General features: G+C 54.2%; 1 protein-coding gene across 6 annotated transcripts; it reads right to left on the reverse strand.

Moving 5' to 3' along the window:
- Window positions 1-3,114: 3,114 nt before the first annotated feature.
- RASSF2 (Ras association domain family member 2) lies at window positions 3,115-15,682 on the reverse strand. Of its 6 annotated transcripts, XM_052806197.1 has the most exons (13): window positions 13,927-14,667; window positions 11,038-11,637; window positions 10,874-10,939; window positions 10,690-10,772; window positions 9,468-9,543; window positions 9,152-9,303; window positions 7,901-7,989; window positions 6,126-6,277; window positions 5,925-6,026; window positions 5,691-5,742; window positions 5,464-5,585; window positions 4,627-4,724; window positions 3,115-4,406 (listed from the first exon to the last, which is right to left on the reverse strand). In XM_052806197.1, exons 4-13 carry the CDS (start codon window positions 10,746-10,748, stop codon window positions 4,337-4,339), a joined length of 972 nt encoding a protein of 323 aa, XP_052662157.1. In that variant the 5' UTR covers window positions 10,749-10,772; window positions 10,874-10,939; window positions 11,038-11,637; window positions 13,927-14,667; the 3' UTR covers window positions 3,115-4,336. The 6 variants fall into 6 exon arrangements, with proteins under 6 accessions (XP_052662157.1, XP_052662155.1, XP_052662154.1 ...); XM_052806195.1 differs by lacking the exons at window positions 10,874-10,939; window positions 11,038-11,637 and adding an exon at window positions 15,489-15,682 and having other exon boundaries at window positions 13,927-14,132; XM_052806194.1 differs by lacking the exons at window positions 10,874-10,939; window positions 11,038-11,637 and adding an exon at window positions 14,679-14,767 and having other exon boundaries at window positions 13,927-14,132.
- Between the last annotated feature and the right edge of the window lie 412 nt (window positions 15,683-16,094).

The following is a 16,094-nucleotide window of genomic DNA, read 5'->3' on the forward strand; positions in this document are numbered from 1 at the left end:
ATGTACATCGGCCAGGGCCCCTTCCACCCCTCAATAGAGGCGAGACCCGACTCGACAGCTCTCCTGGGGAGATGATAAGGATATTCCTACCACCAAAACCCACTAATTCCAGGGGGACACGACCCCCTCACAGACATGCAGGCTCAAAAATACTTCAGCGAAGGACTTACCTGCTGGAGGACGGTGACTGCAGCTGCCCACAGGTTTTTTTGGGGATCCCCAATATTTCACTTGGCGCCTCTTTATTTTCTTTGCTTACAGCAATGGTTTTGCTGCTGCAGCTAAACAAGGTTTTAGGAAAGGTTTAAGCACCCAAGACAGGGACTAGAGAAGAAAAATGCAGATGCTGGAGGGGAAAGCATCCCTCACCGAAGCTTTCCCTCTGTTCCCGGGGAGGATTTGGATCCTCTCTGCCAAACACGAAGCACCTGAGGGAGGGTCAGGCCCACAGCTGGGTGCGGTTTGGGATGGGGATGTTCAAGACCGGGACGTGTTTGATCATATCAAAGCCGGAGAGATGGGACGGGGTGGGGGGGTTTGTCCCGGAGCATCACGCTCACCCCCCACCGCAGCATCCCTCGAAGATGCGGCTCTTCCTGGGGTTGCGAGCGGTGCTAAACACGCTGGATTTGGTTAAAAAAAGGAGAGGATGTCTCAAGGCCAAACTTTATTGCAAGGCAGAGGGGGTCCGTTTTCAAGCCCCGCATCCCCCCTCCCCGAGTCCCAGCGCTCTTTTGGGGGGAAAGGAGCGTTTTTTGGTAAAGCTGTGCAACGGGAAACTAGAACCAAGCTCTGGCAGGGCTGATCCAGCATCTCTCCGGGTGCAAATATCCACACGTCCTTGCAGGGCTGGATTTGCTCATGTACGTGCTCTTGCAGCTGGGGGGTTGCAGGATCCGGCCGGCTCCCGGGTGGCCCCGCGAGCGCGGGGATGGCTGCCCAGCTCCGGCTGCTGGCCCGGGGTCCCATCGCGCCGGCGGGGGGGAAAAAAAACCAAGGCAGCGGCGGAGCATCTCTTCCACCTCCCCAAGCCACGTCTAATCTCCCAGGAAAGTCATTCACTAAGAAATCCCGGCGGGCTCGGCCGGCCGGGGGGTCACCCGGGGTCCCCTCCTCGTGCTCAGCGCTGCAGCCCGTGGCTGACGAAGCAGACGACGGGTGCCAGCAGCAGAGCGGGACCGATGCCACCACGCCGGTCCCCGGAGGCTCGGCTTGGGGGTCCCCGCTTGGCACCCATGTCCGGCCAACTCGGGGCGTGAAAGCCGCCCGCCGGCGGGGGCTGCCGGGCCGCCGGGACACCGTGACCCAGGCGGGACGGCCGCGGGCGCCCCAAAAGCCCCATGCCGTACCCCGCAGCGGCGCCGGCCGCGATGGCCCCTGCCACCTTCGAGCCACGGCCGGGGGTGCCACCGCCGCGGGAGACGGCCCGAAAGCCCCCACGCAGCCCCCCGCCGCCGCCGCCGCCGCCGCCGCCTCGCCCACCGGTTCTCCCGCCGGCACCGCGGCGGCTGCCGGCGAAATCGCTGAAGAGGGCGAGCAGCAGCATCGCCACCCAGCACCAGGCGTCGCGGGGCCTCATCCTGCCCGACCTGCGAAAGGGGCACAAGGAGGGACGGTGAGTGCGGGGACGCCGGCTCCGCGTGGTTTGCCTTAGGCTCGGTCCAACCTATGTTTAATATAGTCAATAACTGAATGCGTTTCATGTACTATTGGGATTGCACCTTCATTTTTCCACCCCGCTGCAAAGCACCGGAGCATCACGATGTGATTCCCCCCCTCCCTGTCCCCCACCCTGCAACCCCTCTGGCCGGCGGCTGAGCAAACAGCCTCATTGTACCGAAGCTGCTGAGCCATCGCAGCCCCAAAATCGTCCCAAAAATAGCAGGAGCCGTGTTGACAAAAGCCTTTTGAAAAAGCAGAGCCCCCCTGGCCGGCCGCCCCGGCCGCAGCATCCCTGCGTCAGCGTTTCCCTCCCGCGGCCCCCGCTAGAAGGTGCCAGGCCTGACCCGCCCCCCGCTTCGAAACCCAGTGTTTTGGAAAAATAAAAAAAAAAAAAAAAGGGCTTGATTAATTTAATTTGCCTCATTTCGCTACCCTGCTCCTCCAACTAATATGGTTTATTTTAAGAAAAGCCCAGAGAAGCGCGTGTCCCCCTTCCAGCTGTTTGCAGCTGCATCGCCACCACTGGAAACTCCACAAACCCAGGCAGCAAACCCCACAAAAAGTAAAGATGAGGATTTTTTTTCCCCCCTCCCTATTTTTTCCCCTCTTGATTTCCCCTACAGTATCCAGGCTTATGGATCACAATGCGGGGAAAAGCCCGGTGCCAAAGCGGCCGGTCAGGTTGCGGTGCCTCCCCGGGCTGCTCTCCCCATCCCAACCTCCAGCTCAGGTGTGTGCCAAAACCCTACACTTTCCACCTTGCTCTCTCCCCAATTCCTTCTCTTTTTATCCCTCGACTCCGTGCCGAGGATGCCGCCCTTACCCGTGCACCCGGTGCTGCGCCGGCGATGGCTCTTCCCGTCTGTGCCCGCCGGGCTGGACTCACATCGGACTTTTCCCGGCGGATAAAGCTTCGATAAGCGGAGCCAACGTCACTCGTATCCCCCTCCTGCGCGGGGAGGGATAAATGGGCTTCAATGGGCCGGATAATGCAGCGTCGGTGGCTTCGGGGAGAAAGCAAAGCATGGCTGGGGATAACCTTGGGGATGCAGAGAGCTCGGTCTCGAGGATGTGAAAAAACCTGAATATATCAGGTTCAAAAATGCGATGGGTTTAAAACAAGGCTAAGCAATGCAGAGGTTTTCTTCTAGAGGTGAGTTTTACCTTCTGGAAGGGAAATATCCAGAGGATGGAGCCCACCAAGCATGGCGCATGGGGATAAATAGTCTCTAAGGGCTGGATAAACCCCACAACAGCCCCCCAAAATCCTCCAGCAATTTAGTTGTGAGTCTCCAAAACTGCAGGGCAGGAGCATTTCTCCTCGGGAAACTTCTCTGCCAGGATTCAGGCAGGTTTTTCTCTTCTCCCTCGTCACTCCCAGCCTACGCGGAGCCCATTTCAGTAGCATTTCTATCCGCAAAGTGCTTTATTTTGAACAAACCACGCTCTAACTCGGGGATTTTCATTCTGTATTAAGTTGCTACATATTTTGTTTTCTTGTTAATCAACGAAGCAATGCCACAGTCATCCTTCAAATACATAAAAAGCTTTTCTCGCTGTACAATGCTTTCCCTAACACATATTAAAGGTGGAAAAGGTACCATTAAAATTAAAAAAAATTACAAAGACACATTGCAAAAACGCAAGGGAGGGAGAAAGTCAGAGTTTTAGTTCATGTCGAGGTATAAAATTGATATTGCTGGTTTAGCCTGGGAGGAAAGAGGTTTTTCCACATGCGATGGTGGTAACGGAGCCAGTCCAGGTCCCGGTTTCACCGGGATGATGTGCCAGCACCGCTGCAAAACCAATACGCAAAATAAAACCCTCTTTATTTCTGCCTCCCCCTCCTCTTGCCCCCCTGCCCCACCGCTTTCCATACAGCATCCCTTGAGAGATGCTCAGCACCGTCAACTATTCCTGCGACCACTATTTGGCATGTTACAGCTACCAGAGAGGTTTGACATCGTGGTTTGTTTTTTTGTTTTAAAAATCCGTAAAATTAGTGCAAATTAGAAATGGGGGAAGGAGGGAGTTATGTGACCAGATGCAGGTTAAGGGAACACGCCGGAAAAATGCAATTTACTCTTTTGCTGTAAATCCAACCATCAGTCCCCAGGTTTGCTTTTGGCAGCAAAAGTGTTAAAAAACCCTAATTCTCAGCCGACCCTTCCGATTTACAAAAGCTTCCTGTCACCTGCAAATTATTGCAATAGAAATGTGCTTTTTTGTTGTTTTTCTTAAAAAGAGGAATTATTTGTGCTCTCTTGCCACCGAGCAGCGGGTCCTCCGCCGGGACCCACGTGTGGGCACCGCTGAAGCGAGCATCTTCAAACTGAGCCCAAAATTCTTCCTCTCCAACGCTTGCAGCCCTCGCCCTGCTCGTGGATTTCCTTTTTTTTTTTAACCTGTTATTTCCAGGGATTTGAGGTTTTGGCTGAAGCTGCCACTGGCCAGAGCCTTGCTGGGAAAAGCCCCGTTTGCCGAGGAGGAATCCCCTGAGGATGCTGCGCAGAAGAAGGTGCGGGAGGATGGGTTGGCTCAGAGCCGCAGCAATCCGGGCGGATACTGGGAGTGCTCCGGGAAAGACGGAGGTTTGGGATTCGGTACAGTACGTCCTGCGGGCAAAAGGCTCTTCGTGTGATGCAGCTCGGAGCCGGGGCGCTGGCGAAGCGTTTCACATCGCCGTCGGACCTTCAGAAATCTCCTCCAGCCTTTGCTCGATCATCAGCCGGAGGATGGAGTATCTGGAGAGGTGGAGGACAAGGAAAAGAGGATTTTTGCAGCATTGAGCTGGGTTTTTAACCCAAATTACCACAAAAACCCTGGAATAATGCAAAACCCAATGGCTTATGCATGCCTTAGGGATGCAAGGCTGTGCAAATGAATTTTTTGGCACCGAAACAACCCCCTGACAATGTCCTTAACTCTCAGCATCTCCCCTCGATGCCACCGAGCCTGGCGTACTTGCGCATTAGCTTCTTCACTTCGCGATCCTCCTCTTCCTCCAGCTTCTGGATGAAGCTCCTGAGGACGGGCATCTCGAATTTGATGTACTGAGCAACCTGGGTGGGAAAGAAATGCCAAGCCGGGTGACGAAGAAGGTGATGCACCGACCCCGCGAGGCTGAAGGTGACCTTGCAGCATCCTCTCCCCATATTTAACTGGGGAAATCAAGGACCGCTCCACCTCCCCCCAATTTTTGCAACAAACCCTAAAAGAAAACACGTTTCCTCTGCACGCCAGGAACTTCAGCTTGTGCTAATTATTGGGGAAAAAAAAATCCACCTAAGGTTTATTTTATTTTACCCACTGGCTGCAAGACTTGGCTCCTTCATACGGAGAAACCTGTGCATCCCCAACGTATCACTGAGTGCTGTTTAAGCCCAACTGTACCCCAAAAGCACCTCATTTGTGCTCTGATTTAAGAGCAAAGCAGTGCTGGGGCGGGAGGGAACCTGCAGATGGCATAAACGAGCCGTTTCTCACCCGCAGCCCTTTCTCCGGCTGGAAAAAAATATCAATTCCACCAACAGCTGCGCAGCGATTGCTCTTCTGCGATCAGATTTGGGATGGCAAAATAGGGCTGGGGCCCTTTGCTCTCACTTGCAGTTTGAAGCTGCTCTTTAAACACAGAACAAGGTTTTCCCCATAAAACGGGGAGTTTTCATGGGGAGACACGGGAGAAAAGCAAAGCAATTCCTGCATCCCCAGCATGAAGACATCCCCCCGCCAGGTTTTCTGCCCCCGGCTGCACCCTGAGCCCATCCAAAAGCGACGAACATCCCGTGCCGGCAAACTCACGTCGTAGGTGACTTCTTCCACCTGGTCCTTCTCCATGAGGAAGACCTTGGAGACCTGCTCGCAGGGGCCTTGCAGGATGCGGGCGATCAGGGGGTAATCGCTGGCTCGCAGCTTCTGCTTCTCTGCAACGCCAAAAGCACCGGCATTGGGCCCGGCGGATAACGGGGCTTCGCCGCGGCCGACCCGCCGGCTGTGCCGGGGAGGGTTTTTTTTTTTTGCAGACTCACCTCCGCTGGTGTGGACGATGTACAGCGCAAACTCCTCCGCCGAGTTTTCAATCTGAACGGAGACACAAATCACTATTAAAGGTCCACGTTTCTACCCTCGGCTTTCCCAGCAATTAAAAAAAAAAAAAAAAAAAATCCCATTATTTCGCTCCACCGTTCCACTTTATATCCTCGGGATATAAATTCCTCATGCAGAGCAACCCAGGAGCCTGTGGGGGGGGATATCTAACATACCTTGAATTTATTGAGCAGCAGTTTGAGGACCTGGGGGGTCGTCATCGTGCTGTTTATCCGGACGTTGGTGACGGAGCCGTACGCCGGCGTGAACACGGACGTCTACGGGGCGCAAAGTCCATTTAAACCTCCCCCCGGCCTGGATTTCCCCACCGATCTGTCGGGAGAGGTTTTGGGGAGCCGGCGAGGTTCGGGGCTCACCTTATGGTTGTAGAAGTGCCCGTTGATGGAGAAGCGGTGACGGCGGATGCGCCGCTGCTCGCTGGGGGTGCGGGCGCTGCCCCGGCGTCGTACGCCCACGTCGCTCCGTGTCCGCATCAGCTGCGGCGTCTCCTCCGGCTGCGATTTGGTGGCTGGAAAAAAAAAAACAAACGGTGGGAGGACAGGGCTGAGGACTGGGGGCAAGCGAGAATCCCCCCGGGTCCTACCCCAGCATCTCCCCGATGCAAATTGGCTGCTGGGAGTCATCCTCCCCCCCAGATGCAGAAGTCCCCATCCCAGAAATACAGCCCTACAAACTTCCCAGGACAGATTTAACCCACCATTTTAAACCATGGCAGCTACTGGTTTATTCTCTCCCAGCTCCTGAAGGAGGCTATTAATTCAGAATTAACTGCATAAATCCAGGCTGCTACCTTGATAAAGCCTCTTCTCCCAGGGACTCGAGCATCTTTACTCGCTTTTTTATAATTTAACTTTTTTTTTGTCCTCCTTTCCTTTAATGAGAACAGGCAAACAAGGCCAGCGCTTCAGATCTCTGCGTGAAAACTGGCCTGGGTCCAGATTATTATAAACTAGCTCTTCATCCATTTTTAATGAACCTCTCGGGCTCGAGCTTGGATGTTTTAATTCAAAGCATGTCTGCAGCAAGAAAAATCTCTGGTGCGCGCCGTTCCAGATGCACGCCACGGGCCACGGTGACTAAGCACTCACGAGGAGCCGTGCACGCACGTTATGGACTGATTTTTATAGGCTTTTGGAGAAAAATATAATAAAAGACTCTTTCTTATGCGCTGGCAGAGGATTAATGTCATATGGCTGGCTGAAATCGCTGCTGGGTTATTTCTATGGTGCAATGCATTGTGGATATCGCCCAGGCAAGCTTTAATTAGGGGGGGAAAAAATAAAGTGTCATGCGCAGGGAGATCAAAAAGCAAAAGGGGAAAAGCTGAAGGATCAAGGATGGGGCAAAGGGTTTCATGGATCAATGAGCTTTACAAGTGCTGAGCTCTTCCCCGAGCTGGGAAATGGATGAGCACCCCAAAGCCAAAAGGATTAGCTGGTTCTTCTCTGCCTTTGGGTTGTGTTTCCATAAATACACTCCCAACAAAAAAAAAAAAAAAAAGCCAGGAATATCTGAAAAATGCCCCAATCAAATGAGAAAACTACTTAAAGCAGGTTTCTCCAGTGGGAATTGCTGGTGGGACAGCTTGTGTCCCATTCATCGCTGCCTCATGCTCAAAACAAGGGGTTAACGAAGCGCAGGGCGGACGAGCTCTTCCCCCTCTATACAGAAGAAAAACCAGGGAGGGGAAAAAAAAAAAAACTTTGCACAAATGTTGACTTCCCCATGGTAACGGCACTTCCCAACGGCGCCTATTCTTCTTCCCTAAAAGCGGAGCTGCCGGGAAAGGGAAGCGCCGACATCCTTTTCCCTGTGATCCCACGAGGCTCTTTGCTCCATCCCCCGTATTTCTTTCCAAGTTCCTCTTACCACATCCCAGCGTGGCCCTTTTCCCGAGCAAAAACCTTTTAGGAAGGGTTTTGGGCCGTCGGGGCTAAGATTTTCATGCTGCAATTAAATAAATTAACTAGAGGCGCTTTGGAAATGGCTTAAAGGAACCTGGAGCAAGATGGAGACACCAACTTCTAGAGAAAAAAATGCCTGGTTTATATTTTTCTCAAAGCAAACTGGAGCATAAGGCAGCTGCTCCCAACCGCCCGGCCAAATCCAACCGGATCCGAGCCCAGCTCACCTGCGCAGCTCCCCGGAGCCTCCGCGTTTGGCGTGGCCTCCGCATCCGTAACCTGGATGTCTGGCAAGGTGCTGGGCTTCAGCACGGACCTGGCAATAAAAAAAAAACCCAAAAAGATGGGTGCCCTGTTAGCCAGCAGCTGCAGAGGGAACAAGAACCAGGATAATTTCCCCTCCGAGCCCCCACGCTGCTATTTCCAGGATGGGATGCAGCCCATTCTCCCTGTGGATTTGGCAGATAACCAGCCCTGCAGGGTCACAGCACAGGCTAGTTGCAATATAAATCTTGAATCCCATCTTGTCCCACTCCCCAAAAAACCCTTTGGAGGGTCTTATCCCAGCTGCCCTCTTCCCAGGAAGGGATGCTGAAGCCTGCTACCGCCTTTTTGCGAGCTCCAGCACACCAATGCACAAGCAAAGCTGAACCTGCCCCCTTTTTTCCCCCTTTGCAGACAGCTAAAAAACCCATGCAAAACCAGGCAGACCCCCCCCGGCCAGGACAACCCACGGCTTTGCTGCTCCCGGGCACTTGAGGATCCAGGGGGCTGGGAACCGGCTGTCCCAGGGGAATTACTTGAGCCCAGAGCAACATCCAGCATTAAACTTGGATTAAAGTTAAAGCCCAGGCTAGTTTTAGAAGGAACTTCTTGCAGACAAAGGGCTGTTCGCAAAAGGGGGAGATTTTGCAAAAGGTGGGGGGTGTCTTTGCAAAAAGGGGGTGTCTTTGCAAAAAAGAGGGGGTCTTTGCAAAAAGGGGAGGGAGTTGCAAAAGGGGAGGGTCTTTGCAAAAGGAGTGGGTTGAAAAGGGAGTCTTTGGAAAAAAGGGGGGTCTGCAAAAGAGGGGGAGTTTTACAAAAGGGGGAGTTTTGCAAAAAGGGGGTTCTTTGCAAAAAAAGGGGGTCTGCAAAAGAGGGGAGTTTTACAAAAGGGGGGGTTGCAAAAGGGGAAGGGGTTGCAAAAAGGGGTCAAGTTTTGCAGAAGAGGGGGGTCTTTGCAAAAGTGGGGGTCTTTGCAAAAGGGGAAGGGGTTGCAAAAAGTGGTCATGTTTTGCAAAAGGGGGGGGTCTTTGCAAAAAAGGGGGGCCTTTGCAAAGCGAAACCAAGCTCCTTTATTTCAGACTCGGCTTCCTCAGGGTGTTGCGTGTTGGAAAAAAAAGGACCCAGAGAAGGGAGCTGGGGCTGCAACCCAGCAAACCGTAGCTGGGGCGGGGGGCGTGGGGGGGTGTGGGGTGTCTTCTTGTTCCTTCGCTCACCCGTGGGCTCCCAGGTTGCAGCCGGAGTGCCAGGAGGAGGAGGAGGGTGGCGGACGGATGCGCTGGTTGTCATCCTGCATCTGCAGGCGGATGGGTCGCCGCAAGCCCCAGGAGATGTTCAGCAGCCCCTCCACGATGAGCTCGCCTTCCTCCTGCGCGAGAGACGGGCACCTCGATATCCGAAATACAAACTGCGATGATAATACTAAGAGGCGGGTTTTGTTTGGACCTCCCGAGTCTGAATGAAACCCAGTTTCCTTGTTTTTTTTCTCTGCTGCCAAAGATAAGTTGGGTGCCTGCCCTGGGGGTTTCTTACCTCCCGGTGCCGCAGCTGCAAATTTTGCCCTTCGTAGTAGATGTTGTACGTCTTCAAGTGTAAGAGCAGCTCATTTCTGGAAAAAAATGGGAAAGATGCTGAGCAGAGATGCGGAGGAGCGAGGGGGGACGTTGCAGGACGTACTTGGCGTGGTACCCCCTGAGCCGGCTGGGGGGAAATTTGGGGGATCTGGGAGAAAGCAGGAATTGCTTCCCAGGGTCAGGCTGGGTGATGAACCTGCTACACTGCTGGTGGACCCAAACCAGCTTCATTTGGGGCAAATTTGGGTCTTTTGCTGCCTCTAGACCTCCCTTGTTGAGGATATCTGCTGCAGGTTCAACCAGGGGTTTGCCCTTTGCAACCACAATCAGGGGGACAAGCTCCCTGCAACCGTGCCCACCATAAACCTTGCAAAAAGACGTAAGAAAACCCATCAGGCATTGGTGGAGTTGGTCACAAGGCTGAAAAACAAGGAAATTTTCAGAGCGCCCAAGCCCTTGGGTCACGGTGGAGTCACAAGTTATCATAGGCGAGTTTATCAAGTCAGCTCATCACTCCAGACCCTGACTTTGAGCTCACATAAAAAGTCTGAGCCCTGCTCCAGTTGCAAATGAAAAAAAAAAACAACCAAAAAACAAAAAAACCCAACACAGGCTGTCTGAGCACAGCTATGAATCACAGGGAAGCGATGCCTCTGGCATTAATTCATAAAGGTGCCATTAATTCAGCTGGGCTGGCTGATGGAGTTTAAGGATGCTCGGCACCATCAGACTAGTATAAAGAAGCACAAATCACGGGGACTTGGGGTTATGAGAGAGAAAAAGGGGAGGGAAATATCACATATATGCTTTATCTCCTCAAAAAATCTTCCTTGAATCTGAAGAATCATTTTACTTCTTTACCAAAGCATGAAAGACCAACCACTGATAGGGACCTTTTTCAGCAAAACCTGTATTTCATGAAAGTTTATAGACCATTTGGCCACGCTCCTAAGAAAAAAATTTCAAAATCCCATAAACAACCCCTTTTTTTTTAAAGGAAATTGCCATTTCTTGCCCTAGAATGGCTTTTTCTTTCCAAATCCAACCATATCTGAGTTAAAACCCGGGGTCGCTTCCCTCCTCCCAGCTCGATGGCAAAAACCCCCGGGAATATTGCAAGTAACTCCCCAACTACCAGCACCGACTGTATTTCTGCATTACAGCCCTGCCGAGCATCTTACTTGGAGATGTATTTGTCTTTTCCACAGGGGACCAGGTACTCGCAGCCGCCGTAATCCATCCTCCCGCTCTTCTTTCATGAGAGCTGAATTGCAAAGAGGGAGGAGAGAAAAGCATCAGCGTGAACCGCCCTGTTATCGCATCCCTGATAATCACCCCTGCATAATGAGTAAAAAATAAACTTGCTTGGATTTGGAAGAGATCTTGGGAAAAGGCTCCAGCGGATGCAGCCACAGGCAAAGTTTGATGCGACTCCTCCCGAAAAACCGATGGGAAGGGAGGGGAAATCAGATAAGGGGAGAAGTGTTGTAAACTCACTGAAAATTTAATACCAGCAGAGATACGCTTACGCTAACATTTGCATTTCGAGCATCCACGGACCGCCCTGGCGATGCCAGACCTGGAGGTGGCAGGGTTATAAACAGGATTTGCTCCTTTTCTCCATTTATTTTGCTAGGGGTTTGTTACGAAGCTCCAGACACGGGGGTCTGGATCCAGCTTGGTGCTTCCCCGTGCCGTCCTGAAACCAGGCAGTGGGCACGAGGGCTGACTTTCACAAGCAGCGAGAGATGCTGGGCTGGTTCCTTTATCTTTTTTTTAACGATGCCGGTTGAATTTTTGTGCATTCCCTCCAGTGCCAAAACATTTCCATCGCTCTCATGCAAACACTTGGATACTCCCCCAAAAATCCCACCTTGGGAATGGCCCCGGCTTAGAGCATGAGTGTGATTTTTGCGTGCTATGAAGCAGAATTCAAGTGAGATTTAGGGTGAAGTCCTCAGGGTCACCTGTGGGCTTGGAGCACTTTGGAAATCAGACCTCGAAACGCAACGTCAGGGCGGTTTTAGGCGACAAGAAAGGAATTCTTAGGTCACACTTTTCCTCGGGTGTTTGTGCAAATCCTTCTACAGATGGGCTTTCATTTTTCCAGGGTCTCTCCCTTCCCTTCCCTTGTCCAGAAAGAGAAACCAAGGCAAGAAAAGAGCATTTCATCTGCAAACCCCTGTTTTCTTCCACCTCCTGCATCGCCATGTGCTTCCTCCCAATCCCCTGGGAAACAAACCCATTTTCCTGCCAAAAAAATCCCCCAAAACATCCAGGTGGATAAATGACTCAACCAAGGCCATGTGGTAAAACCTGTGTCGGAGGAAGGACCTGCCCCTAAAACCTCAGCACGGCGGCAATCCCCGCTTCTTACCCCGTACATCGGGACATATTCTAGCAAATAATTTCTATGCAACAGCAAAAACATTCTGTGTCGTGCTTCAAACCACAGAAGAGGTTGCAAAAGCAAAGCTGGTGTTTAAGCAGGCAGAAACAGGCAGGGGAAGGGCAGGAAGCCGGCCCGGCCCCCGGGGCTCCAGCTCTGCCTGGAGAAAGCAGAAGAGAAACCCGTCACCGAAAAATCGCACGTCGGGGCGGAAAAGCTGACAAAGCTTCGGGTTTCCTGATGAGCCAAGGAGCCGTGCGAGCATCGCGGCAAAGCCCGGCATCAACCCTCCTCCTGCGGCCGGCAGCCGCCTCTCCCGCATCCATCTATCCTCCCACTGGGAATAAACCAAATAATAATCTTATTTATCCCTCAAAAATTATACCGGGTGGGGATTTTCCAGCCAGCTTTGTGGCTTTGGAATAAATGTTGGCGCAGCTGCTGCACAGCACCTGCCCCGGTGGGGACCTGAATCTGGGGGTTACCAGCTGTGAGATACAGGAACAGTAGAAATAAGCATCTCGCTTGTGGGTGTCCCCTGAAAGTGGATGAAAATGCTCTGGGGAAGTCACCGTTAAGGCATTGCTGCACAGCAGGAGAATGAAACGACACAGCTGCTTGACCCATGCAAAAAAGTTGCCAAAAATACCAACGTAGCCGAACCACCCCCCATCCTCCAGCGGCGCAAACCGGGGTGCAGCCTTTGGTATCGCAGGGAGATTCGCCCCGTGGCATCGCGGCGATACGAAGGGGTGAAGCCAAGGGCCCAGTTCCCTCGAAGGGAACATGGGGGGCGAACTCCAGCCGAAAAAAAAGACTCATTTGGGGATGGAAGGGGAGCCCTGAAAGGCAGGTTCATCCCCCTGCACCGAGGAGCCTGGTTTCCTGTTTACCGCCCCGGCGCTGCCACCTTCGCCTCCGTCGTCACATCCCCTTTTAAGCATGCGAGGAAAGGGGCAAATTCTTCCTTTTTTGGATCTCGAGAGTGCCAGGCTGTGGGTGGAAGGGAGTGGTGGCCGCCCAAATGGAGACCAGCTCCCCCCCACCCCGATTTTCTGCCATAGCTTTAGCAAACAGCTGGAAATCACCAAAACAAATAGGCTGGCAACGTGCAAATTGCCCAATCGGTCGCTCAACCTTGGCAGCTCGGTGCCATCTTCATTTCCCGGCACCCCCTGCGCCTCAGTTTCCCTACTCTGAGCCTATGTATTTCCTTCACACCCGGCGCAGGCTGAGGTTTCACTGCTGTCTTGCAAAGCGCTTTTAAAAATCCATCAGATCAAATCAATTCCCCCTGCACACGTGGCAGGAGGATTTCAGCCCTCTCTGCCTTCCAACACGAGCTGTTGGCTGCTCCTGCAGTCGCTTACAGGCCTGACAGACCCCAGACTTATTCCCTTCCTTAAAAAAAACCTTCCTAAAACCCTTCCCTGCATGCCTACAGCCCCATCTGCCCCGCGGTGCAGAGGGAGCCTTGCCATGCACGCAGCCTCTCGCATGGAGCAGGGACGACTGCTTGCTTTTGCCGAGCTCCCGGGGAGATCCACAGATCAAATACAACAACAAAAAATAGAAAAAACCCAGAGAAAAACCCCAAAGGTCATGTTTTCAGCAGGAGAAGGGTGGTCTTCCCTGCTCCTGCAAAGAAAGGAGCATTTTGGGGGTTTTTTTTGCTTTCTCGTTCCCCTCCCACAGCATGCAGATGCTTCAGCAGCATCCCTGCCACCGCTTCGGCGTCATCCCCGCTTAGGCAGGAGACGCAATTTGGGCGCAGCTGAGGCTTCCCCCCTGGCCAAGCGAGGGATTGTGGGAATATCCCGCTCCCTGGGGAGGCCGCGATGCTCCCTCCTGCACAAACCCTGCCGCTTCCCTGCAGCCCAGGGCGGCTTTCAACCAGCCCAGCGGCGCATCGATCCCAATGCAATTAGTAGCAAAGCATCATCTGGAGGCGACAATTCCTCCCTCGTAGACAGCAGGAGCCTCTCAAAGCTGCTTTGCTCAGCGGTGGGATACGACCGAGTGCTCTCACCCCGTCCTGGCAGATCCTTGACTTGACCGACGGTGCTCGATGGATGGCTCCCACGAGCCGGTGCAGCGGTGGCTCTGGCCCAGGCGCTATTTTGGAGCCGGGATTTCTTCCGAGTGTCCGTCTGGCGTCCCTAAGCGCGAAGGTGCGGCAGCTCCATTGTTTTCCAGTGCTGCTATTGTTCGCCAGTCCAATTCCTCAGCCCTGTCCTGCAAAAGGAAAAGGAGGGGAGCGGTGAGCAATGGCAGAGCCACCGGCGGGCGATGCCATCAAGGTGCCGGCTCGCTTGGGGACAAGCGAGGGGACCCATTGGCCACACTCAGCAGGTCAGACCCCCCCCTCGAGCAGAGCCGGTGGCCGCCAACGCCTTGTTGGGGGCTCTGGGAAAGGAGCTGGTGGGTCTCCACCCCGGGTGCCATGGGGGTCGCGGCGAAGGTGTCGCGACGGGGCTGGGGACCTGCGGGTGCTCGCGGGTGCCCTCCGGCCTGCGAGAGCAGCCGGCCCCAAAAGAGAGGGTGATGCCGAGGATGCTCGTTGGGTGCAGAGGGGTCACCCCCGGGGTGTGGGGGCCGGATCTCCCCCCCCCGCCCCAACTCTGCTCGCTGCGGCCGGGGCTCCGGGGCAGCTCCGGTTCAGCCCCGGGGCTGCTCCCCCGCCGCGCCCGGGGATGGATGGGGAGGGGGCTGGAGACCGGGATGGGGCTGAGGATGAGGATGGGGATGAGGATGGGGACAGCCCATCCCGCCCGCACTCACCCGGTCCCGCTCCGCGCCGCTCCGCGCCGCAGCCGGCGCCCCCCGTAGGGCCGCCCCTCGGTGGGGCGTGGCGTGGGCGCGGCGTGGGCGTGGCTGGGGCGTGGCTGGGGCTACGCGCCGGGGTACCGGGGTTGGGATCCTGGGGAACACCCCTCTCCGGCACCCTGGATCACCCCGGCACCGGGACGCCAAGGGACAGCCCTTAGCGCCAGGACCGGGGATGCCAAAGGATGCCCCTCCTCGGGCACCCGGTTTGTGTGCGTGTCCCCCCTCCGCGGGACTGGGATCCCAAAGGATGCTCCATCTCGAAGTCCTGGTTCAGGCTCTGGGACTGGGCTCCCAAAGGACACCCTCTTTCTGGCACCCAGGTTGCACCCCGGGACCAGGATCCCAAAGGATGCCCCATCCCCGGTGCCAGGACCAGGATCCCGAAGGATGCCCCATCCCACGCACTCGGGTTGGAAATGCTCTTAGGATCGGCTCCAGCTCCGTGCAGGACTCCCGGAGGGAGCTTTGCAGGCTGCATCACTCAGGCTAAAGTGGCTATTTCTGCCTTAAAAAGCCCCAAACCCTGTGATATTCAGTGCCAGAGCCATGCAGGCATCGCATGTCACCGTTCTGCCTTTGGGACGGTGCAATGGGTCCGTGCGCCGGCAGCAAGCGGTTCCCAACCATAGCCACGGTACCCCATCTGGATCCAAAACCGCCCCCGAGAAGGGGATTGAAGAGGAAATAAATTAAAAAAAAAACCCCAACAAAAAACCCCAAAACTGCCTGGAAGCAGATGTTGCAGTTTGGGGTCACGGTTACCTCCGAAACAGCGCTCAGCCTCCAGCCTCCACTCCCGGGCTGTGGGTCCCATCCTGCCCATCCACCCCACGCCGCTGCAGGAGAGTTTGGGGGAGCGTGGAGGTATTAAGTATTCCAGAAGAGCAGTGGCATGCAGCCGTGTCCCTCCGCCTTTGTCTGCTCCTGACCTTTCCCAGTGCTTTGTGGCTTCTCCAGGCTTTTTTTCTTTTTAAGGAATTTGCCTAGAAACAGCCCACACGAAGGGAAAAAAAAAAAACCCCAAACCCAAACCAAAAACAAAGAAATAATCTGAACAGCTGGTTTAGCAAAACAAGCAAGTCTTTACAACCACGGATTGTAATCGGCCCTTTTTTTTGTTCCTATTTTTTTTTGATTTGTATGTAAAATATGAGAAGTTCAGGAGGAGCCATCTGGCTTGGGGAAACACTGACTCGGCGAAAGCGAGCCGGGATGGGGGTTAGTATTTATATTCCAGCAGCATCTTCGAGGGCTGGCGGAGATGAGAGGCCCTTTGTCACGGGAAGAGCCCGGCCGTGCTGCACAATGGAGCAGAGACGGCCCTGGCTGCCCGCGCTGTGCAAACCCCAGCCCCAAAACCCAGGCATT

Source organism: Harpia harpyja, chromosome 13, assembly GCF_026419915.1.
Source record: "Harpia harpyja isolate bHarHar1 chromosome 13, bHarHar1 primary haplotype, whole genome shotgun sequence".
NCBI lineage: Eukaryota > Metazoa > Chordata > Aves > Accipitriformes > Accipitridae > Harpia > Harpia harpyja.